Genomic DNA, 26,743 nt, shown 5'->3' with positions numbered 1-26,743 from the left:
GTCTAAGGTGCCACAAGTCCTCCTTTTCTTTTTGCTGAATTTAATGGAACAACTGTTTTTCATGATCTTAAAATCTGGCCCTTTACTTTCAGTACAGTAAATATAGCACACTATCAGTTTCATGAAATAGCAAACAAATTCTAACATGTGTTTTAATGAAATACATAGTAATCACTTGGGTTTTCTAGCTCGTGTATACAATTACAATAAAATAACGGTAATGAATGGTGGTGATTTCAGTTCTATGTAAGCAATGGAAGTGCTCTGAGATAAACTGACGAAAAGTGCTATATAAGAGTTAGATATTATTTTCAAGCAGCTGCGCATCCCTATTTTGGGAAAGCATAGTTGTAATATTTTAACCCCTATTCACCAGATTCCTCCCATCTTTTTTGTTGTTGATGAGAGTAAAAGCAGACACCCAAAGAATTTGCATTTGTTAGTTCTTTCTTTAATAAAGCAGGTTAGACATTCTTCCAGAGTGAAGATACAAATTTCCACAGCTAAATGAATACCCAGTCAAAATATGGTGACTGCCTTTCTGCAGTAAGGTATGACTGACATTACATGCACAGGACTTGAAACAGTCATATGGTACAGACTTGAGATACCGTACAATAAGCCTCAAATTGGCTCAGGTATATTTTTTAAAGTCCCACATTAGTACTTATCCGTAATTTACAATGCATATATTTTCTATCAGATTACTGTTATCCATGAACATTATGAGCAGGTCATTTTTGGAAGAAAGAATAATCCTGTGTTTTAAAATGGCAATTTCTTCCTTGGTATATTTGTAACATAAGGCAAGATAGGGTGATTATCTGTCATTTTGTCCAAACTATAGCCATTTGGCTTAATGTATATAAAAGAGTCTAATGACATTTCCAGTATGATCAAACAGCAGCCACGAGTAGTATTTGGAATGTAGAGGGACATGGTATAACCAAAGTGGATCCATCCAATGGGATTCACTCAAATTTCATTTCTATTAATGTCTCTCTACTGCCGAGGATTTGTTCAAATCCCATGGCACAATAGACATTCAGCAAAACTTGTGAGTTTTAAAAAAAGTTTTATACTTTCAGCTTTGCTTAAAAATGTGCTATTAATGACATAACCACTAATTTTAAAGAATAAGAGAACTGTACAAATCACATTCTTTTATAGCACTGAGACTGTTCAAGAGAATGACAATGTGATCCCTGGAGTAAATGGACAGAAAACAAAAGAATGCTTAAAATAAGATTAAAAAATAATGTGTTTTACCGCTGCCAGACTGTTGCGGTCACTGAAGATTTTGGTTTTATGAAACACAGTACTTTTTGAGTCTCTGGATCTGCATAACACTTCCCCCATCTTTACATATGCACTTCCTGATCAGATTCACCTTTGTGCCACATCAGCACCAACTCTAGCTGGAAGGGGGAATGCTAGAAAAGCCTGAAGGCTCTAAAGTAACAGCTATTTAATCTTCCGGCATTCACACAAACTCAGGGATACAAAATAAACCTGCACACAGGCATGCAGGTTAAATCCTGAAATGTTTTTTGTGAAGATGTAGAAATGAGAGGATTAGAATTAAACAAATATACAAACCCCTCCAAAATGTTATGCGTAAGATCTTTCAGCAAAACAAAAAGCCATCATGACTGTTCAGCACACCAACTTGTCACACACATGATGCTAAACCTGCTTATAACATTCCAGTATTTCTTCATTTTACAAGGCACAAATAATTTTGGAAGAATTATGTGGTGGCTTTCAAATGTGTATGTGTATGGCAGCTTCTCTGTAATTATGTGATAATTACCTTTTCATTTCAGTCTTCAACACTAGACCTTGTAAGAGCCAACTACAGTATATCACATCATCTAACTTTGAAAAACTGTATTTAACTCCAGTTACTTGCAGATGAATTGATAATTGTATGCACCAGTTATTAATAACATAACATTTGTCATGCAATTACAAAGTTATTGCATGGTTACACGGTATGAATCCTGTAAAATAAAATCCTATAAACATGGAGGGATTTTGTTGTTGTTGCGTATATAGTAATTTAGTGGCATTCTTTCTATAAGTGTATTTCCTCAGAGCTGCTGAAAAAGTAGGCTTCCATTTATTAATAATTTATTTTTGTTACTTCCAAAGAGTTTAAGAATGATTATGGAATGCAAAAAACAACCCCACGTGCATTATCAGATGCATCCGACATTTCACGGGAAAGAGATTTCCTTTTCCGAATAGAAAAACAAGCTAGAGAGTTAATTAGAATCTTGTCCTCATTGAACCACTGCCTTTTTCTTGACTGGCAATGGGGAAGATCATGTCACTGTATTTGTATACAGAGAATACATGGCTAGTAGCAACACAATATAAAGTGCTTTTAATTATGAGTGCCTCAGGGCTCTTTTCCTCCTTCCCTGGTAAGTTATGTTCACCCGATAGCTGGAAGCTGTTTTAATTCAGTCTGCTCGGTTCTAACACCATCAGATGGTTAAATTTCCCTAGCAAACCACTGACTTAGACATGTTAATCTCAGTCAGCTGTAATTCTTCCCAGGGACAGTGAAATTAGTTAATATAATTAGGTGTAAGAGGTGTTGTGCTACCTCTGAAGAGAAAAAAATATTAGGCAAAAAGACGCAGGACTCTGTTGTTCAGGTCCCCATCCTTTCCAAAATTTGCCAGCTGGTTCTACTTTAACACAGGAGTGAGGAAGTGTTAAAAATGGGACACAAACTTGTGTCTTTAACCTGCGCCAGCTATTGTGGGATTAAAGATTAAGAACTCAGGACTCTTCTACTGAGAACAAACCTGGTGGCATCCCTAAATCAGAGCAAGGGCAACTTCATTTCGCTTCAGAAGGAAAGATCAAACCCAATCAAGCTAGCTGCAAAGGGAAGTTTTCATCTCTCCATTAGCAGCATTTAAATGTTCATCTCTCCATTAAATCGTGAATTGCTTTTAGATACAGTCGTAGAAGTTCTTTCATTTTATCATTCTCTTTTGTTGCAGACATCCCTAGAAATCTAAATAGAATTCTCCTTTGCCTTCTCTCCTTGCCACAGTAACAAACAAATTACTCCAGCAAGGTGGATGATTTTCAACAACTCCGTAATTTGGAATCAGTCTCCACATAATTTTCATACCACATCCCACGCCTTTTCACAGCCATGCCTCCAACATATTTCTATACCTCAGAACAGATGTGTTGACTGAGAACTACTTTTTCTACTTCAGCAAAAGTCACCATTCAGATTCGTCTAACTAGAGGAAAAGGTATCTCATAGTCCCTTGGAATTCAGGACTCCTGTGGGACAACAGACAGTGCTTCTAATCAAATAAATGGGGATAACTCCAACTCACATTTCTCAATGAATTATTTCTTAAACTGTAACAGAATTGCCATGAAGGAAAACCTCAGTACCATCCATCATGAATGAACTTGATTCTTATACACAAAAGAGGCTGTACAGTTCTTAAAACATTTACAGAAACAGATTCCAAAGGAACACTACTCCAACACACAAACCCCGCACCACCTCTCTCAGAAATATTAGAAGTCTTTTAACTAGTATAGATTCAAGCTACCCAGGGCTTTAAAGAGGCTATTTTAGATTTGATTTGGTGTTCTATACCTGAAGTGCCGGTCTTATCTTTTATAGTTTCTCTCTCTGAGTACTAGTCAGAGGTTTTGCTGTGACTCCAGTAATCTTGATGCCAGCTGCTGAACCAGTTGCTAAAGGATGCTTTGCATCTCTTCGATTTGCTTCCCCTCATTTTCTACCCATAATCTCTAGCGGAATAGTTCCTTTCCCACCCAGCAGAAGCCTAACCTGGCATGCTGGAAAAAGTAAATGTATTAATTGTAGTTTTGTCTCCTCTCCTCTGGGTACCCATTAGAATATATGCCCCAGGTTACTTTGTGTGGTGAGAAACTAACTAAATAGTACTATAGCTCTAGAAGCCACTAAGATAACCCTACAACTAGCAGTAGTTCTATATTGGGTCTGGATACTACTGCAGCGGTTAAGGTAACCATTACAAAATTTTTATACTCTTTGGAGGGTTGCAAGATACTGCCTGGACCAAATTTGTGCTCTGATCTATTAGCTAGGCTTTTAGCAGCTGGAATGGGTTATCTTTATATACCTTCTGTCCTTCTGAGTCAGTCATCCAGTCCTGTGGAATCAAAGTTATTTCAGCTGAGGTTTAGTAACTGACCTCACAAGCTCACCAAGCTGTTTAATTAGATGTCCAAGGGGCTGACAATAGTGAAGTCAGAATCCTTGCTATTATTGCTGTCATCATCATCAGGGCTGGAACTCAGGTTACTAGAGGAGGCAGAAATGGAGCCCATGAGTGGATCAGAAAAGACCAAAGAAGAACGAGATGGAGCTTCATTCTTTGTTGCCGCCTCCTTGTGTGCCTGAAACGACTGCTTGTGCTCAGAGACAGCACCTTTATTTCCCTCCTCTTCTTCGGAAACCAGGATATAGTCATCAGTGCTTCTGCTCTCTGCATTTCTGCTTGTTTCAGCTGTTGCCTGTGAGACAATAGCATGGAAATGATTTAGAGTAAGTGGCAAAACTAAAAACCACATCTTTATTTTAAAATCTCTATTCTACCCATCAGTGTGATACTGGACATAGGAAAAATAAACAATAGTTGCCAACAACTGACATAACTCAAGTCTACTCTGACTTGTATGATCTCCACCCACTGACCTGACAAATACCCTAGGTACTTCAGGTGTGCAAACAGTTATATTCAGAGTATACAAATGTATATTGCACTGTGTCCTAATGATCACTAAATAGGACCCTGGTTAGATACATGGAGGGTTAATTCTAGGCTCAAAAGCCTCACTATGAAGAATGACCCAACGCTCATCTCTCAAACCTCAACCCTGGGGAGAAACAGCAAGAGGAATCTGGCTCACTGCAAGCATTGCAGAAGGGCAGATGAGGGAAAAATTAAGTTTTTTAGCTAACAAAACAGCAATTGCTAAAAGTACTTGTTTACTTTGATGAAATATAAAGTTGAGATTGAATAAAAACACATCACTGGGTACTGGAGCTTGTACTCGTGCTAAAGTACTTCTCTCTCACATTACTGCAGTTCCCTACAGTTCCACGTAACTAGGTGATCTCAATTTGGGATCTTATAGCTACATTATAGTACTGAAGATTGTTGGAAATCAGAATTACAGTGACATTTTTTCTGTTGGTTAATGAGATAGTATTAGAGAACCTTTGGCTTGTAGAAGTTAATGTAAAATGACATTTTGGAGAGTGATCTGAATCCCCACTTAGCCCATGGGGTGGCTTGTTCACCAAACTTTTACACCACCTGGAAGAACTGCAGTCCCTCAAGAGATCCATGATTTGAATCATAAGGATCAATGGCATATCCATCAGAGCAGAAATACTTTTATTAGCAAATTTGTAATCTGTTATCTTGAGTGGATGGCAGACTATTTCCCCTTTCTTCCATAAGAAACATTAATATCATGATCCCGTACAGGAAGCAGTTTGTTCACTTACCAGGGATCATGACTGGGTGCCTAGTCAATTTCATACAGCTGCCCCTGAATAAGAATACAATCTGGCAAACAGTTTGACATAGGATAAGCAGTGAATCCTCCTTAGCCTGAGGTGAGATGAACTTGATTCTAACTTGTTAGATACACAGGAACACAAGAGTGAGAAAAGGGAAAAGATGCGTAAGGAGCAGCTGGAGGAACATGTGTGTCAGTTATGTAAGGCTCATATAGGCAATGGTGTGCTAAGCAGGGGCAACTCCATCAACAATGATTTTTCAGGCAAAGTTATATTTCCCAGCATAATGTAACTTTAGGGTAAGAGATGGGTGGCTTTGGTAGAGGGGAAAAAGAATAAAATAAAAGATAGGGAATAGCGTGAATGAGATAGAGACAGATTAGTAACACAGTACCTAAAATTATGTGCTGCAAAAAGAAAAGGAGGACTTGTGGCACCTTAGAGACTAACAAATTTATTTCAGCATAAGCTTTCGTGAGCTACAGCTCACTTTATCGGATGCATGTAGCTCATGAAAGCTTATGCTCAAATAAATTTATTAGTCGCTAAGGTGCCACAAGTACTCCTTTTCTATTTGCGGATATAGACTAACAGGGCTGCTACTCTGAAACCTGTCATTAAGGTACTGGAGATCCATAACTTGCCTTTAGGTACCCCATGGACTCTTGCTGAATTTATTTTGCTGTAGTTACTGCTGATAGCCATTTCCCATTGTCTCTCTTGTTCATTACACAAGAGTACTTTCTTGAAAGTCATCAATCCATCAATGGATTGGGAGGATATATAAGAAACTTATGCTACTAGCTATTATGTAAGTAGTTGCTACAAATTATTAACAATTAACAAGGCAAAATATCAGCTGAGAGTGAAAAAGGTGAGAACAAAGAATTGTGACTCAGTACCTCAAGAACAAAGAAAAGTTTGTATTAAAGGGGTTCCAGAGATATTTCCACTAGCAATATGGAATATTTTTAAAAAAATCTTGTTTATATAACTTTAATATTAAACATTCTCATTTTTATTTATATTTTCTTCTATAAATAAATTACCCATTTTAATGATGTCTCTCCAATACAAATTGAAACATCTCACATTCAGCGTAGCAACAAAAATATGACATAAATCACAAGCAATAACAATTAACAATTATATGATTAATGGATCTAAAAACTTGACTTTAGCTGAATACTGTTGCTAATCTTTACATGCACACATCCCTTCTAAAATAACTTAATAAATAATTCATTTTCCTTTAGATGACCATTATAAAATTAATATAACCCAAATTGAACAAATTATTTTTAAGAGTTCCAAAAACTATTTAGTAAGTTCATAATGTAGTTAAAACTGACTGGTAGTAAATTTCCTACTCCTCTTGTGAATTTTAAAAAATGTTTTCACTACTCCAAGAAGTTACAAACAAACAGATCTAATTTACAGACAGACACACCACACTATTTAAACACCTTTTGTATGATGAAACATATAATTCTTCTTTAATTACTGTTTTTGTTTCATCTGATCTATTTGAATTACCATCTTCATCATCTGTCAGTTAATCAGCTATCATGTCTAGGGCTCTGAGAACACAGACAGTGTAAAAGAATGGCTCAGCTCCAGAAATTAATCAACAGTCTCCTGCTTGATTCCATGGACATTCATCACATAGCATTACACAGAGCCAGATTAAGGTCTTCTGGGGCTGTAGGTTCCATTCCAAATTTCACGGTCTCCTTTTCCTTTTTACAACGGTAATGAAAGCTATTTTAAACACCCCGAGTTGACGTAACCCACTGTTCCTTGTTCCTTTTGGAAGCCCCTGACACACAGATACAAATTTAATTTTGAGCACTGAGTGTACTTTGTAATTCCAGCCCGATGGCATCATATTAGCCACTATTTCAGTCTTCCCAACTCTCTTGTCCAAGCTGGCTGCTACCCTAGGGAACCAAAGGCATTACCTAGCAAAACACTTACAAATAGATTACCAGTGCGAGTGATCTTAAAGATATCTGTAAGGCAAACAGGCTGACTTCCTTAAGGCAGTGAACAGGCACGGCCTTAGCTAGTTCTACTGGGGGCCTGCTACTGCAGTTTCCTAAATTCTGAAATGTGCTGTCGCCTGGTTGGACATCCCTCCCCGCCTTTTAATAAAGGTAAAAGAAAGAAGCGTCATATCGTAACTTCTTTTCCTTATGGTTATGTTCTTCAATTTTTAGGCTACCCACATTTTTGGCTCCTAAACCTGGGTTTAATAGAAGTATGTACCCATTGCCTCCAACATGATATAAGGGCTTGCTATAAATATAGGTCCGTGTTTAGAACACACTATTATTTTAATGCTGGTATTTCCAGAGGTAAAATATGTCTCCCTACTCCTTGCTCTGTCTGTTTCTCTTTCAGGAAACTCGCACTGACGTGAACCATGTTTTCTTCCATCTGCTGCCACTACTGAATAAATGAAAAATGACAGAATTATACTTCCAGCCGCTTTTGAAAGTGTACAACCTTTTGCCTGGTGCCATATGGCTTCTCCCAACATTTCTTCCTGATGAATATCAGCTACTAGTGTCAGGCTTATTTCAATTGCCTGCATACTGCCAACTAGCTAAAGCTAACAATAAGAATACATTTTAAGTAAGCCGAGAAAAAGAGCAGCAGCTCATTTTGTCTCCTTCTTGGGCTAGTTAAAGGAAAGATAATGTGTTAATTATTCAATATTTAGCAATGCAAGATTCCTATTTATCAACTGTATTGTTACCGAAATTAATGCTGTACATCTTATTTGAGGCTTATTCCACTGCAGCACAGCGTTAAAAATGGAACATTAGAAAAAAAAAAAGTCCTCCCTATATGTGTAACTCTTTATAAAATGTCAAGTGCTAGAGCAATGTGCCACTAGGCCCACACATATAGCAGAGTATATATATATAATATATATATAAATATAGTATAAAAATACATAAAATATAGTGTAGCAGAGTATAAAAATATATAAATACAGCAGAGTGGTATAAATACTACTACTTAGCTTTTATATAGTGTTTTTCATCTTTGTATTGCAAAGTGCTTTCTTTACAAAGGAGGTCAGTATCACTACTCCCATTTTACAGATGGGGAAACTGAGGTATGGTCTGGGATGTAAGTTTCTTTTTTGATTAATGAAGTGACAAATGACCAGTATCTAAAAAACACTGAAAGCCAATGGGCCAGATTTCAATCTCATTTACACTAATATAAATCTGCTGTAACACCACTGAAGTCAGCTGAATAACACTGGTGTGAGACTAGTGTACATGAGAGGAGATTTGGGCCCAAAACATTTTCCAGAGGTTCTGGAATATAAATGTAATTTCTACATAACAGACTCAGCAGCCATAAAAGGCCATACTAAATAGAATTACACACATTATTGCACTAGGAAAAAACCCACAAATACAGCAAAATTTATTTTGCTGGAAATACATTAAATAGGAATGAAACTAAAGCAATACAACATGTTCTAAATAATTAACGTTTAGAACTTTTTAAACTTTCTGCTGTATTCAGAAAATGCTTCCAGCTTGACCTGGAAACATCATCGTAGCACATTACCCTCATTAAGACAAAAAAGCTGACTTGTGGTCCTGTTTGGAAAAAAATTAATGAATGCTCTCTTTTCACAGGCTACTAAACTTAGCGGTTTTTATCTTTTAATTTTCATTACACTGGCTCAAAACATCCTCTCTTTTTACTTGATTTTACTCACAAAAGATAAACACAATGTAGTCAAAAACAGCAAAGAATGCTGGGGTATTAATATTTCTTCCCAACAATAAGCAGTTCTAAAACTAATTTCTTGTTTTTGTTACTATAATAAACTGATGCTCATTACTATAATTGGAGCTCCCAGAAGGTAAGATGAGAGAAAGCTAATAAGAAAAAATTCACTGTACCCTAAACTGAAAATATACCATAATCTGCAGATATTAACCATTTAAAGCTCAAAACCTTATTAAATGTTTTATCAGGGTTAGATTGCACAACCCTTACCACATTTGCCAGCAGTTACTCATGAGTAGCCCCATTGATACCAATGTGAGAATAAATCCTTACCAGCCTGAGTAATGTTCGCACAATCTAACACAGTGTGTTGTGTTATACTGTATCTTTCATTTTATACTGTGAATCAACGTTAAGGATTATTAAAAATAAGGCATCTGCCATTTCAATACTAAGGCACAAATATTTCTTATGTAAAGAGTGAGAAGCTATAGTACCAAAATAGGGGATGTCATTAGACATGCAATCCCGTATGCAATCCTGTTGTGGCTGTGTTGGTCCCAGGATACTAGAAAGACAAGGTGGGTGAGATAGTATCTTTTATTGGACCAACTTCTGTTGGAGAGAGAGACAATCTTTTGAGCTTACGGAAGTCACAGATGTCATTACTGCTTTAACCGCTTTTGTTAAAACCAGACTTTTTTGTCATATTGAAGGCATTGGTTAAACCCGTGTTAGCCCATATGTACTCCAGTGGGCTGCCAATGGAGTTTAACCACTGCCTTCAATATGGCAGAAAAGCCTGGTTTTAATAACCATGGTTAAAAGCACTAATGACATCTGTGATGAACTGGGAGTTCTTTCTGTACCACTTCTGAACTTTGGATGATTTTATAAAATTGTATCATGAAATTACTGTGTCATGGAATGCCTATATGTATGTGGATCCCCAATGAGTTAGCAGGGTTGTGCCATGCCTGTGCCAGGCCAGAGACAATGGTGATTAATCAGCACTCAGCGATAGTTTATTCAAAGTAAAACAACTTGGGACTATAGGTTTGCTCTACTTGGGAGAAGACACTTTCTCCTCTTGTCTGAAGGGAGGGAGGAGGGTAGCAGTGGAAAGTTACCAAAAGGCTGAAGAAAAGAAGTCTGTGACCCCAGCCGGAATCTATTAAAGGACTCACAGGGAGGAACTAGGGGAGAGAGTCATTTTGCAGCGGATTAAGACGAGGGAGGCTGCTGCAGTGGCAGTGTAGGAAAGGAGGTGGAGGGCCCTGCCTGCCTGCTGGAATATAGATGGTAGCCCAAGGATCTCAAGAGAAGGATGAGCCAGTGAGGGATGCTGCATTTAGGATATTTTATATGATCTGTACTCTCCTGTGCTTTATCTGTTGACTGCAATCATAAGTACAGGTTGATAGATTGAGTAAAGTGTGTGCGTGTGTGTGTGGGCTGCTTCACAACTACTGTGGTGTATCTGAGGGATTTAAATTGTGAACCAGTAGCTTCACACATTTTGGGGGTGGAGTTCTGGGACAGGGGTGTGTTTCATTACTAGGGAGTCTTGAAGTGGGGCTAGGCAGCTGAACAGAGGGTTCAAACACTCAGAAAGGGGGTGCAGTTACTAGGTCTCACCCTGAGGGTATGTCTAGGGACTCCGAGATTGGGGTAGTGGCTGGACTCTGTTCAGATTCCACGAGCTTAACACACCCCCTGAGGAGCTAGAGCAAAGAGGCTTGGATTCCCCTCACAGCAGTCCTAGCAGGTGGCCGTGAAGGGGTGCTCAATAGGATCTGTGACAACATCCATTATAAATGAACTTTTAAACATAAATGTAAAAGCCTTTTATCTTTGCATCTAACGTAATTAAGTAAAATAAGATATATTTTATTTTTAATATTGAAATACTATTTTGAACAGCTGTTAAAAGCAAGGGATTTTTTATTATAAATCACACCATCCTATTTCACTAGGTTTAGGTAAGTAATTCTTCTTTCTATTTCCTTTCATTCACTCCTTCAGCACTGCTGAGTTGATTCAACAAGCTGCAGTAGAAAACTGAGAACAGACTAGACTGGACCATGGCAACGATAATGCGGCTATTGATTTCCCGATGTTGTTGGTTTTGATACTGGTGCTGGTGTATGGGATATTTAATTTCAGAACTCTGCTGATGTGCTCTTCTTGGGAATTATACATTAATCTGCATACATAGTTATTTGTTCATATAAGATCATAGCTCAACTAAATGAAAAAAACATGTGCGATGCAACCTTGTGCTGCCATGGATGGAAATAAATCTATTGCCCTGTAAACATGTTTTTCATGCGGGATGAAAGCATCATATTGATTCAAGGAGAAAGCCAATACAGAAACCTCAAACGACTGAAAGGAAATGGGAGGTTAAAGTGATCTCCTAGCTGTATCTTTTTTTGGCACTTGAGGATGGATACATTGGTGCAATGCAGTAATCAGCTGTTGCATAATGGAATTCTACAGGACAGAGGCAATGAAAATAGTCTACCCACAGGAAAAAGTTTGCCCTCAGTTTTTAAATCCCCAGCACCGATAATACCTTTATAGCTCTCTTTAAAAATATATTTTCAATCTTTTAAAATATGAAACTCATTTACTGAGAAGCAGCTGAGATAACTATTTAGAAAAAACAAAAAACAACTGTACTTGATTTACCTATTCTTGAAGGGCCCAATCCTGCACCAATGTAGTCAATGGGAGTTTTGCAACTGACTTCAATGGGAGTAGGATTGTGCTCAGAGCCTTATCTAGCAGTGAACAACGTTCCACTATCAGAAAGGAGGCAAGGCTTCTGGGAAGAAGGAGCAGGACACTACTTAGCAGAGTGAGTTGGGATCTATCAGCACCGAAGGGAGAGTCAAATAGCAAAGGCGAAGAGGAAAAGCAGGGAACCAAGAAAAGGGATCAAACGGGGATAAAAAACATCACAGAGAAATTCAAACCCTGGAAAGACTGATTCAACTAAGGGATCTCTAGGTCTTATTTGCTATTGTATCAACTTATAAACAAAGTTATTTAATTAGAACAAATTTTTTTTAATTGCATTCTTAGATAAATGTCTGAATCACAAAAATAAGTTTTCTAAATTGTCACAAGACAATTTGTGAAACTTTAGGAACTTTTGAAAAATGTTCTAAAGATGTTTATTGAATGCACATTTTTTCCATCAGGTTATCAGCAACTTGGCTGAAATGGATGTATTTACCTGAAGCGTTGAGAGGAAGTGTTGCTTTGCCATAACAGATCCTTTCAGGGCATCACCCATCTCCTTGTTCTGACTGCTGGAACAGTAATGATCATCTTCTATTGTGATTTGCTCATTCTCTTCAGCCTCCAGTTGGCTCTGGTTGAAACGCAGGGAACCCTTTAGAATATCCTTGATCTATTTGCCAAACAGGAGGAAAAATAATTCAGAACATTAGGAAAAATCTAAAATATCTGAAGCTTGGGCTAATGAACCCAAGTCTGCCTTTCATGCACTATATATTTTGTAAATGATTTACTATATTTTTTGAAGAAGAAAACAACATTAATGGTAATATTTGCTCTATTTAACGGATCAAGCACCAGTGAAATAGGGTTCTACCAGAAACTGGAAACCACAAAGCACCTAAGATATTTAAAAAGAACAAGAGCTTGACCTCTCTATGGTTCAATTTCGCCTCCAGAAAAAGAGGATTTGTAAAACTTAATATATTTAATATTTGTAAAGCTGAATTTGGTCAATATCTGTACCTGCTTCAAGCCTGCCAGCGATACCAGAATGTCATCTTCTTTCTCCAAGTGTTCCTGTAATATGACCTCTTGAATATTTCCTGCAACACAAAGAACAATATTTTCCTAAATGATCATGTAGTACTTATCTGCCACCAACCTAAAGTCAGCATGAGCATGCTCAGATATTCGCACCATGTCTCATGCTGTCATGCAAACAGTCACACACATATAGACCTACAGCTTGGCACTTTTACTCATTGTAGAAGGGGATTAGAAACTTGGCTAGCCAAATCTACACACCAGTCAGAACTCCCACAATGACGCTGTGCTATTAAAAGATTTGACTGCCAACTGAATCAATCAGGACACAAAACACACATACTATTCCTGATCCCTAGAAGAAAGCTGATGGCTATAACCTTCATGATCTCCACAGATATTAAGTTGGAATAATAGAGTATCAGGGTTGGAAGGGACCTCAGGAGGTCATCTAGTCCAACCCCCTGCTCAAAGCAGGACCAATCCCCAACTAAATCATCCCAGCCAGGGCTTTGTCAAGCCTGACCTTAAAAACCACAAAGGAGATTCCACCACCTCTCTAGGTAATCCATCCCAGTGCTTCACCACCCTCCTAGTGAAAAATATCCAACCTAAACCTCCCCCACTGCAACTTGAGACCATTACTCCATGTTCTATCATCTGCTACCACTGAGAACAGTCTAGATCCATCCTCTTTGGAACCCCCTTTCAGGTAGGTGAAAGCAGCGATCAAATCCCCCCTCATTCTTCTCTTCTGCAGACTAAACAATCCCAGTTCCCTCAGCCTCTCCTCATAAGTCATGTGTTCCAGTCCCCTAATCATTTTTGTTGCTCTCCACTGGACGCTTTCCAGTTTTTTCACATCCTTCTTGTAGAGTGGGGCCCAAAACTGGACACAGTACTCCAGATGAGGCCTCAACAATGTCGAATAGAGGGGAACGATCACGTCCCTCCATCTGCTGGCAATGCCCTTACTTATACAGCCCAAAATGCCGTTAGCCTTCTTGGCAACAAGGGCACACTGTTGACTCATATCCAGTTTCTCGTCCACTGTAACCCCCCAGGTCCTTTTCTGCAGAACTGCTGCCTAGCCATTCGGTCCCTAGTCTGTAGCGGTGCATAGGATTCTTCCGCCCTAAGTGCAGGACTCTGCACTTGTCCTTGTTGAACCTCATCAGATTTCTTTTGGCCCAATCCTCTAATTTGTCTAGGTCCCTCTGTATCCTATCCCTACTTACATAGCAATAGTATCTGTGGACCCCTTAAATTTGTGTGGACTCTGCAATTCTAGTTCTGCTAATTCCTAATGCCAGCACTGATGCTAGAGTTCCCTGGTCCTTGTGTACCAAGAGTGAAATCCTCACCTCTGCTCCCTCCCCTTTATTCTGGGTAAAAGAGCCGGAGCAGAGTAAAGGGACCTTAATAGTCTTATATCTGGCTGGAGAAGGAAGACAGCTGAAAGTCTGTACTTCAAGGATCCCCCTTGCAAGCCCTGGCACAGGGGATTTACTGAGTCCAGAATGGGTATATCAGAGGAAGGGCCACAGTACACAGTGACATGGAGATTTTGGGCCATGCTGTAGCCCACAGGGCAGCCCAGAGAGGCTACCATAACTGAGGCAGGCCCCAGAGCTGACTAAACTATGCCAGGAACCTCTCCATCCACCTTAACCCTCCTCTCTCCTTGGGCTTTGAGTTCTGTGCCATGCCTCAGAGGCACAACACGGAACAACAAACTTATGTTTGATACCTGCTGCACTGGAATGCAACGAGGGAAGGGAAAAGCTTCTCGGTGCCCTTCCCCACCCCAGCGTACTAAGCTTCATGCTAACCTACCCCTTTACTGGCATTCATCAGGGAACAATGCTTTGCTACTTGTGAACAATGTTATCATCCTACACTCTTGCTAATAAAAATGTTATATCACTAACACCGTGCCCTGTCATCATCAGCATTTTTTTTTTAAAAAACAAACCCTGAATGTTCAGGACAAGAAAGAATGAAAAGTCAAGCTTTTGTTACAGACGACACTGACAGGGATAAAGATGGTGGTGTTGTCAAAAGTGACAGACTATGGGACTGCAGAAGGTTTCATAGGAGAGAACAGGAGTACAGTTTGGCCACGTTAAATTTAAGATTAATACATGTAGAACAAGATGAGAGAGAGTGGAGATGAGATATACAACTGGGTCAGAAGAAGACAGGTTAGAAAGGCAGATCTAAAGAGACTGGTGTAAAGATGGTAGTTCACATCATTGATGGTAATTGAGAACAGATCAGATCACCCAGAGATAGATGTAAAGACAGAAGAAAAAGGGACAAGTGTGACCCTAGGCACACTTGTATTCATATCCTGCACACTACTCTAATAATATCTGTACAAAATATGTCTTGTGAAGTATCATATGAAAGCTAGCAACATGCTGGTTGTTAAGATCTTTGTAAAAATGTATGTTTTAACCTTACATGTGAAGTTAAGAATTCCCTCTGTATGATGTTACTAGAGCATGTTTAAGACAAAAATATTCCAGCCTAGATAAAATTGATAAATAGGTCTGTCCTAGACAAAGAAACGTTGGTTTACCTCAATTACATATTAGCTAAATTAGTGGGGTTATCTTGAGTCGGAATGCAAGAGACAGAACTAACATGGCTCCTGAAACTCAGAGAGAGACACGAGATTGAACCCCCAGGAGGCCTTCCAGACTTGCAAGACAAAGAAATTCCTTTGGGAATACAAGGAACAGAGAGACACTCCATCTCAATCCTTCATCTTAAGGAGACAAAGAAATCAAGTGATCTAATCTCTGAGATAGGTCCCTGCCAGGTCAGCCAGTAAAAAGCTGGAAAGAAGACTGTGGGTGAGAGGAAAAGCCATCTTGAACAAAAACTGCATCTTGCTAGATTAAGTTTTAGATGTTTAGATTCGTGTTTTTACTTTTATTTGCTTGTAACTATTTCTACTTTTACCTCTTTTAGTTGGTATCGCTTTATCCATGCTCTTTTGTTAATAAACTTGTTTTACTTTTACTATAAACCAATTCAGTGCTGTGTTTGAAAAGATGGATCTATTTACCCCCATTAAATTAATAAGCTATGTCTGACAGAACAGTGAACTTCATATCTTCTGTGACTGCACAGTGGGAGGGGCTGTGCATTGCAGAGAAACATCTCTGAGGAGCTTGGGAGCTGGACTTTGCTGATTGTTACGTGCAAGGCAAGGTCTGGGCTAGGTGTTTGCTGGTGAGGAAGGTGGTTTGCTGCTGCTGTGTCATGGAGCGGACACAGAGTCTACTCACTAGCAAAACTTGCTCTTGTTGAGACAGAGTGGAAACACTGTCTCACAGTTCTGGGTATCTCCAGAAAAGTGTTCCAGCAAGAAACTCCATAAAATGGGGAAATGGGTGGCGATCCACACACAAAATGAGATGCTGATGGAATGATCGGAGAGTTAGAAGGAACAGGAGAGCCATGAAAGCCAAGGGAGGAAAGGATTTCAGGGAATAAGATGTAAAAAGCAGCTGGGGGAAATGGGGTGAGGTGGACTTGAGTTACTAGATTACATGAACATTATTTAGCATCTGTACAGTGCAGTTATTAAGAAGTCAACTGTAGCTGTGAACTAGAGCAATGGACTAAAACGTAAGAATGAAAACTGGATAGTGACAAATGTTAATCCTATGATTCCAAGGTCCATTACAAAGAAGCTGAACTATGGAGGATGGAATTAATATGAAGCTAGATCTCTTTGCAAATATGTTTCCTGTTATTCATTATTTTGCTCTGTATTAAATATTTTCCTCCTGCACTGCTGCAGTCTGTCACTATATTAAATCAGTGGTTTTCAATCTTTTTTCATTTGCAGGCCCCTAAACAATTTCAAATGGAGATACAGACCTCTTTGGAAAGCTTAGACATAGTCTAAGTACCCCCAGGAGCCTGCAGACCACAGGTTGAAAACCACTGTTCTATGGTAATAACAACCTTTTGCGGACCCCCTAGGCATAGTCTGTGGACCCCCAGGAGTCCTCAGGGAACTGATGGGCAGGATCCCCTGGGAGAATAACATGAGGGGGAAAGGAGTCCAGGAGACTCCTGGCTGTTTTTTGAAGAATCCTGATTGAGGTTACAGGGACAAACCACCCCGATGTGTCGAAAGAATAGTAAATATGGTGGGCAACCAGCTTGGCTTAACAGTGAAATCCTTACTGATCTTAAACACAAAAAAGAAGCTTACAAGAAGTGGAAGACTGGACAAATGACCAGGGAAGAGTATAAAAATATTGCTCGGGCAAGCAGGAGTAAAATCAGGAAGGCGAAATCACACCTGGAGTTGCAGCTAGCAAGAGATGTTAAGAGTAACAAGAAGGGTTTCTTCAGGTATGTTAGCAACAAGAAGAAAGTCAAGGAAAGTGTGGGCACCTTACTGAATGAGGGAGGCAACCTAGTGACAGAGGATGTGGATAAAGGTAATGTACTCAATGCTTTTTTTGCCCCTAACGGTGGAGGTCCCGGACAACTGGAAAAAGGCCCATCTTTAAAAAAGGGAAGGAGGAGGATCCTGGGAACTACAGGCCAGTCAGCCTCACCTCAGTCCCTGGAAAAATCATGGAGCAGGTCCTCAAGGAATCAATTCTGAAGCACTTAGAGGAGAGGAAAGTGATCAGGAACAGTCAGCATGGATTCACCAAGGGGAAGTCATGCCTGACTAATCTAATTGCCTTCTATGACAAGATAACTGGCTCTGTGGATGAGGGGAAAGCAGTGGATGTGTTGTTCCTTGACTTGAGCAAAGCTTTTGACAGAGTCTCCCACAGTATTCTTGCCAGCAAGTTAAAGAAGTATAGGCTGGATGAATGGACTACAAGGTGGATTGAAAGCTGGCTAGATTGTCGGGCTCAACAGGTAGTGATCAATGGCTCCATGTCTAGTTGGCAGCCAGTATCAAGCGGAGTGCCCCAAGGGTCAGTCCTGGGGCCGATTTTGTTCAATATCTTCATTAATGACCTGGAGGATGGTGTGGATTGCACCCTCAGCAAGTTTGCAGATGACACTAAACTGGGAGGAGAGGTAGATACGCTGGAGGGGAGGGATAGGATACAGAGGGACCTAGACAAATTGGAGGATTGGGCCAAAAGAAATCTGATGAGGTTCAACAAGGACAAATGCAGAGTCCTGCACTTAGGACGGAAGAATCCCTTGCACCGCTACAGACTAGGGACCGAATGGTTAGGCAGCAGTTCTGCGGAAAAGGACCTGGGGTTACAGTGGATGAGAAGGTACATATGAGTCAACAGTGTGCCCTTGTTGCCAAGAAGGCCAATGACATTTTGGAATGTACAAGAAGGGGATTGCCAGCAGATGGGGGGATGTGATCGTTCCCCTCTATTCGACATTGTTGAGGTCTCATCTGGAGTACTGTGTCCAGTTTTGGGCCCCACACTACAAGAAGGATGTGGAAAAATTGGAAAGAGTCCAGTGGAGGGCAACAAAAATGATTAGGGGACTAGAACACATGACTTATGAGGAGAAGCTGAGGGAACTGGGATTGTCTAGTCTGCAGAAGAGAAGAATGAGGGGGGATTTGATAGCTGCTTTCACCTACCTGAAAGGGGGTTCCAAAGAGGATGGATCTAGACTGTTCTCAGTGGTAGCAGATGACAGAACGAGGAGTAATGGTCTCAAGTTGCAGTGGGGGAGGTTTAGGTTGGATATTTTTCACTAGGAGGGTGGTGAAGCACTGGGATGGCTTACCTAGGGAGGTGGTGGAATCCCCTTCCTTAGAAGTTTTTAAGGTCAGGCTTGACAAAGCCCTGGCTGGGATGATTTAGTTGGGGATTGGTCCTGCTTTGAGCAGGAGGTTGGACTAGATGACCTCCTGAGGTCCCTTCCAATCCTGATATTCTATGATTCTATCCAGCACCCAAGTTTTGTAAACTATCCAGCACACGTTAATATCTGGGGAAAATAACTGATCAACGGGGAACCTGAATCATTAGGCTTTAGTTGGCTTTCATATTTTGTAGGGTTTTTGTGTGTCTATAACACTATTCCTCCCCCCTCACGCACACATGCATGGAAACGTGTTATAAAACAAGTATGCACAAAGACTAAGTGTGTGGGGGTAGGGAGGAGAAAATAAATAATTCAGAACATACCTCAGATGTGGGACATTTACCTTTAAAATGCTATGAAAATAAGTCACAAAATAAAAGATGCAAGGGTCTCCACACGATGTAGAAATAATCCATTGTTGTTTCTGGTTTTTCAAAGCTACGGTTTCTTAATTCAACAATTCAAACCTTAATATGGTAATGCATGAATAAGAAGGAAAACACCCATCCCCAGTTCTGCCCCCAGCTCTGCCTTCAGCTCAAGCTCCTCTGCTGGAAGCTTTGGCTGGGCACTAATGGGGGGAAGAGGGCACGAGGACAGATTCCATTACTGGTAAGCGGGGTGCAGCAAGAAACGTTTGGGCACCACCATTCTATATTAAAGCACACACACACACACCTAATTTTATTGTTCTCCCCAAGTTTGAGATCTTATATATTATTTGATTTTTTTTTCTATTCATACAGCTGAATGGCCACATGATGAAGTTTTTTGCTTTAAAATATTTATCCTATCATGGAACTCTAATTCCTGACTTATGATTTTTTCATAATATAATAAAATCTTTATAAAAGTGTGCATTAGTATCAATCCCAAATCAAAGAAAATCGGAGAGCATCTTCCTATCTGCAGAATAAACACTGATGATATGCATTGAAGAACAACTGAATTATATGGCTTATAAATTATTTGCAAAGTCAAGTAAATCTATTTCTGTGCTAGACATATTTCTCTTAAAACATTGTTAAATGGCTGCTGTAGTTCAAAAGCTATCAAAACCCAAGGGGCAGAGCAGGACATGCATCACATACAGCTCAACATAAATAATAATGGAGCCACACGCACTCTTCAGAATTCAGCTACCATACCAAACAAAGGCTGCTTTGTTTTCAACAATGGCATATTTAGGAGTGATACCTCCTGAAAGTGTTTTTCATAACTGGTTAGGAATAAATGTCAGACACTGGTTGTCAAGCAAATGCTTCATTTAAATACTGTAGGAATCTCACCAAACATTCAATAACTATTCCCAAGGAAGATAATGTAATTTGCTGCCCAAACACGGCAAATCGATAAAAATTTTGATTGGAAACAGGTTAGTTGAAACAGTTGTAGAATTACAATGAATAATAAACATTCATATCCTGCTCTCACACTTACCCAAACTTGTAAACAACACTCCATGAAAATTCAGTCTTGAATCAGGTATTGAAAAAATTCAAGATTTCAATTTTTTCTCTCAGTGAGAAAACTAATTTCTAAAGTTTAAATTAGACATTTTATCATTTTCTGTATAAAGATGGAAGAGTAAAATAATCCACAGTAGGTCCTAGCTGCACTATTTAGAGAAGACTTGTGCTCTTTGATGACTGAGCTCATATATATTGCAAGATGATGTGTAAAGTTAGTATGTAGTCACTGAATTCCCTAGACAGGGAAAGAGGCTGGTTGAAACCTATTAGATTTGCAATACAAATTATCTGTATGAATATGTAAAAATGATATACACTGTGCCTAACTAGTTTTAGTTTCCTATTAAATAAGTTCTAATACACATTGAAAGACTATCAAACATTCAGTACAGCTACTGGCCATCTCCCTCCTTTGCAGTTGCTATAACTGTTGGAGTGGTTCCTACTTCAAAGGTTACAGCTGATACTGGAGCAACTGGTCCCCAAAGAGCAGACCAGATTTAGAACCAGTCGCAACTGCTGTGACCAGGTGCTAGCCTTAGCCAGCCACACAGAATCCGGCCACCAGCAAAAATTAAAAACAGCAGCTTCATTCATTGATCTTTCTTCTGCATATGATACTGTATGGTGCAAAGGTCTCCTGCTGAAGTTATCATTAGCTTTCCCAGCCAATCAACCATCAGACTCATCACAGAGATGCTGAGTAACAGAATATTCACTGTGCACCTTGGTGAACCTACCAGCAAATTACAGAGACTGAACTATGCCTCCCAGAAGGATCCATTTTAGTGCCTGCACTATTCAATCTCTGTACCAGCGATATTTTGGTCACGTCATCCTTTAAATTCATCTATGCAGATAACATTGCGCTAGCAACACAAGTGTCCTCTTTGAAGGCCACAGAAATGGTCATAAACCACCACCTCTGGACCCTAGAGATATATTTCAAAGCTTTACGACTGAAACCCAACACTTGGAAACACTCATCTCTGCCTTCCACTTGAATAACCATGAAGCCAAAGTTCCACTGAAAGTGGACTTTTGTGATCTGCCTCTTTTGCGTAACCACAATCCACGGTACCCTTGAGACACCTTGATCAGATGCTGAGCTATCAACACCACCAAAAGATGATAAAGACAAGGGTTAACATCATCAAGAAGCTCGCTAGCATATCCTGGGGATGTGATGCATGCGTGCTTCAAACCTCAGCAGAAGCCCTGCTCTTGCCAACACTGGAGTACTGTGTGTTAGCTTGGTGCAACTGCTCCCACACCAGTCTTGTTGACACCAAAATCAATGCTGTTCTCAAGATTGTTAGTGGTTTCCTCAAATCAATCCCAATACTGTGGATCCCAGTTTTGGCGGTCATCATGCCAGCCAACAGGTAAGACACTGCTGTGGTCCAGAGTACAACAGCATCCTGGCTGTTCTGGACCTGACTATACACCAAATACCTCAATTCACTGCCACTCTCCCGACTCAAATCCAGGAAGCCTTTCTGGATCTCCACGTCAGCACTGCAGGTCAATGGAAAGGACATCAGCCCTTGCTGGCTCGAATCATGGGCCACTTGTGATATCCCAGACAAAGCCCTGTTTGAAAATCCAACAAAAGTAGTCCTGGGATTCTGCCTTCCCCACAGGCAGCAGACTGCACTCGACCAAGTTTGGACAATGCATGGAAGGTTTGGATCTCTTTTCCACAAATGGAAAATCAAAGAATCAAATTGTGACCACAGTCAGGCACAAACCATGCAATACATAAACAGACAACAGCTGTGTTCTCGTTTACATTGGTGGCACAAAGGGGATCCACCTAGCTATCCCAGAAGCATTAGAATGGCTATCAAATCTTATAATTCAATTATAATCCTAGCCCCTTGCTTTTCAAATACCATACGAAAGAAGAATACAGACTCTACAAGAAACATTTCTCAAATATCTTTCTTGACTCTACTCTACATCTTTGTAAAAAGGAGAGCATAATGATGAGGACAAAATAACTCCTCAAATGGAATTTAGAGGAGAACCAGGAAACAGCAGATCTGTAAATTGGTCTCCAGACCCAAGGAAGATACTGCGAGTACCACTCAAGCACCACCTCTCCCACCAAAAAAGAACTGCTTGGAATGTATGGATTTAATCCCTGGATACTGAGCATGGATCTACTAGAGGCCATCTGTTATGTGGAAGATTTTGTTTTCAGCAGTAACAAAAAAAAAGTGTCAGTAGAGGAAAACTGTGAGCATAATTTCCTGGATTTTAGGAAATTATCACTTTCCAGAAAAAATGACTGGACTACAAGGCCACTGAGTGTACAACAAAGGATTAGCTGCTTGAGTCAGTTAAGAACTGTTGTGATAACGGAAGACAGAAGGTGAATGGAAACATATGCTAATGGAGACACCAACTAGTTGGCACCCTATGGTATCCTAACCGGTAAAAGGTGGGGTTCCGTTTATTTCATATCTTAGAACCCGGAAGTAGGAAGAGACAGTAAGGGACTGAAATTTGCTGTTGACAATCAGAGGTGGCAGAGAGGAGGGGAAACCACAAAACATGAGAGATCTCTTCAGTGTACTTGTCCACTTCACTTCTTCATTTCCTCCTCTATTTCCACACCAATTCTTTATGGCAAATGTCTCCCCTACTAATCTCCACTCTTATCCTAGGTCTCTTGTGGCATTTACAGGCAGATAACACCTTCTGAGAGGAACTATCTTGAAACAGCTGCAGGCTTTTTTTTATGCTTGCTGCCTTGCCAGCGTTGGCTCCTGATCAATGATCTGTGCACACTAACACTGCCAGGAACACCGTAAATTTAGTTTTCCTCTTTACAGCCCTGGCTGAGATTACCAAGAACACTCTTCAAAGTCAGAATGAAGGAGGGCTAGCAACTTGCAACACTCACATTATCAGTTTAAGCCCCGGGTAAGGGATACTTAACCTGGGGACACCAAGATGAAAGATTCTTCATTTCAGTTCTAAATCTTTCCAAAACAGGACAAGAACAATTGAGTTCACACTGGTGTCAGGGATTCAATAAGATCGTGTATTTCATGCTTCACATACCAGTCCTGCAGTGTGACACTTATTGAAGAAAAAAGGTTTATAGGAAAGATTAAATAGGTGCTAAACTTCCAAGTTTCCTAGTATATCCGTAATGACACAACTTCTATTTCAGTAGCCCTACAATGAAGTAGAAAACATGAACTGGTATCGCAGTCTTGTTTAATCTTAAAGTTCCCCATTTCCCTTTTATTTTATAGGAGAGTCTGCATTTTCATTATAATTGGATTGAATATGAAACTGGAATCCATATACCTCATTTAAAGTTGGCCGTCAGATCTGAAAATTAATATCTCTGCATGACCTATACAGACAGACAATGCAGTATAGTATATAGATGTTGATGCTTATTAACAAACCCAACAAGTTTCCATTGGTTTCCTTTGCTTTTCATAATGAACATCCCCAGATGACAATGAGTGAATTATTTTCATTTTCAAGCTAATGGGTTTATGAAAGGTTAATTGTTTTGCATATGAAGACAACACTATCAAGGAATCAAAGTCTCATCCACCTCTCTCTTTTGTGGGTGCCATCTTTCAATATATCTCCATTGCACTGTTTTGAAAAGTAGTGCCTAAAAGGGTTTAAATGATAAAGGGATGTGGGTCTTTGAAATGTAAATTCATGAAATTTAATTTTTTTTATCTGCAGTGTAATGAACTGGTATTGAATAAAAATTGATTGCTTCACCTGACAGATATTTTGATATTGAGAAACAGCAATGATAAATACAGTGGGGCAAATGAAGCGACCTCTTTACGATGTACATTATTCAGCGTGGCCACAGACTGACCTGCGTTCACTTAGTGTAAACTTAACATTGTAGTGCAGACTACATTATTACTCTAAATTAAAGACATTGCAAGTGTGAAGTCCTGAAACTGAGGTAACAGAAAACTTTATATTGGTTAAAAGAAACCAATATTTCAGACTTCCTCCAGCTGGTTTTTCCTGTGTTTTTCTTGTAATATATTTCATGTATGTACTTGTACACAATATACTTATAATTAATACACAGTAGTCACCTTTAAAAAGTCAACTATTTACCAACAGTTAATGTGCTGTTGTGTTGAACACCAGTTTTTCTCCCATAAGTAAAAAAGAAAGTGGAAACTGTCGATTTTTTTAATAGCAACTGCTGTACATATAAATATACACATGTTGTGGTCAGTGCAGAGGTGCACTAGCCCAAAAGAAGCACCGTGCCTCTGGAAGGAGTGTAAGGAGAATGTGGGCACTGTGCCACCTTTTGACAGCTTGCAGTGTGTTCTCCCCCTTTGCAAGGCAAGCCCTATGAAAAACATAGCAATGGCAGTGGTCCGAGACTTAGACTAGTCCTTAGACTAGTGGTACTAGACTTAAACTAGCCCTTGTTCTTGGCTGTTGCAGAGTGGCACCAGGGGATGGACCCCATCTTTTGTACTTGTACAAGGCTAGTCACAATAGAGCCAAATATGTGGAGCTTTTATCCATGTGATAAATTGTATTTATGGCACACCATCAACTGCATCCCTTGTAGTCTGCCCATCAAACCATCTCTACTCAGGCTGCTTCTAAAACTGCAAACTTATGCGCTGTTTCAAACAGTATTTATTTTTTTAAAAAACCTGTCAGAAAAAGTTTTCCTTCTTTCTCTCTATTTGTGGAATTTTTCCCCTTCTGCCAACACACTCATACACCAGAAATAAAACAAATAAACAAACTGGCCTGAAGTGGAAAATAAATAATATTCATTCCTGCACCAGTGATAGACTTACTATCCATCAACTATAACTAGAAATTGCAACCTATTCCAATGGAGAGCTGCATCTCTCTACTTTCTATTGATATAAAGCACTCACTTCCTGACCCAGCAAACTGCAGATGCTGGGCCGTAAAAGTACATATATGGAAAAGTTATTTTAGGCCATTATAGAGGTTTCTAAAATATATTTTATTGTCTGCTTCAGAGGTCTGTGTAGCTGAACTCAGTAAAAACAAGCAGAAGGATATATTGGATCTCAGATACTATTGTGACACAGTAAAATAAATAAATAAAACCTAGATAGATAGACCTAATACCAATAAACATTTTAAAATCTCTCTAAAACATTGTTAAAGGAGTTTTTCTATGAATATGTGGCATATGTAGAATAGATAATGGCATAGCATGCTATATGTGTTTTAATAGCAGGAATATGGGATGACCTTTGACATCAGTGAGTATGTCATCATCACAAACACAGGCCAATAAAAGCTTATACCACCCCTAGTCTCTCTCAGCTATATCTATGTATTCACAAATTATATCTGTTAAGTGTTGTTCCAGTTATTAGTTACTACTTTGCTGTCAACCTAATTGCTCAAATTGAAGGGTTATGCAAAAATTAAGGGTTCAGAGTAACAGCCGTGTTAGTCTGTATTCGCAAAAAGAAAAGGAGTACTTGTGGCACCTTAGAGACTAACCAATTTATTTGAGCATAAGCTTTCGTGAGCTACAGCTCACTTCATCGGAGGCATACTGTGGAAAGTGTAGAAGATCTTTTTATACACATAAAGCATGAAAAAATACCTCCTCCCACCCCACTTACCAGCAGGAAAGTGGGAGGACTGTTTGTGTTTTTTTGCAACACCAACCCTCTAGTTGCCAAGTTCAGTGAACTTGCAAGTAGGCATGTTTTGTAACAGGGCCTGACTCTTGCTAACTTTGCTTTATATCAGTAGGGCCTGACTTCCATTTGGGCTTTAGGCCTTACATCAGGCTCCTTATAACAGGCCTCATGTCTCAGGCTCTCTCTTTCTACTACACACACAACTTCTACAGCTTAGGTCAAACAAGTCAAAACTAAAAAAAACTGAAGTGCAATAATTAATATACTTAATTTTTACTTCCATGACATGATTGGATCCTCAACAGCTTAAATATCATATGAAGCAAAGTACTACTTTACATTTACGAACTAAAAGGAAAACTCTCCTCTGCTGCTGAAGTTGTTTTGCCAGTCACAAAAACAACCTTGCAATTAATTAGAAGATTAAAATCCAAAGAATACACATGATTTTAATGTTGGACAGTTTGTGATTCTTCTGAGGTGAACTGAACCAAAACCACTTTAATATTAGAATCGGAGACAGAAAATAAATCCCCAGTACATATGGCTCAATTGCCTTTGGATGCCTCAGGGGCATGCTGCCCTATTGAGTAATGTATTCTTCCTGCAGTAACAGTAACTCTGAAAAATGCTAGGACATCTTAAAATGC

General features: G+C 39.4%; 1 protein-coding gene across 1 annotated transcript in view; it reads right to left on the bottom strand.

Annotated features, from left to right (window-relative positions):
* Nucleotides 1-414: 414 nt before the first annotated feature.
* Nucleotides 415-26,743, bottom strand: part of TBC1D5 (TBC1 domain family member 5) — a 470,928-nt gene continuing 444,599 nt past the window's right edge. The window contains exons 22-24 of the mRNA XM_084621915.1: nucleotides 13,103-13,182; nucleotides 12,573-12,749; nucleotides 415-4,551 (exon numbers count right to left, since the gene is read on the bottom strand). Of these exons, the coding sequence (XP_084478041.1) occupies nucleotides 4,255-4,551; nucleotides 12,573-12,749; nucleotides 13,103-13,182 (554 nt within the window). The 3' untranslated portion in view covers nucleotides 415-4,254. The remainder of the gene's footprint in view (nucleotides 4,552-12,572; nucleotides 12,750-13,102; nucleotides 13,183-26,743) is intronic.

This window comes from Lepidochelys olivacea (assembly GCF_965140295.1).
Source record: "Lepidochelys olivacea isolate rLepOli2 genome assembly, chromosome: 2".
Lineage (NCBI taxonomy): Eukaryota > Metazoa > Chordata > Testudines > Cheloniidae > Lepidochelys > Lepidochelys olivacea.
The sequence above is the reverse complement of the archived record's forward strand: the minus strand, read 5'-3'. Positions and strand labels throughout refer to the sequence as shown.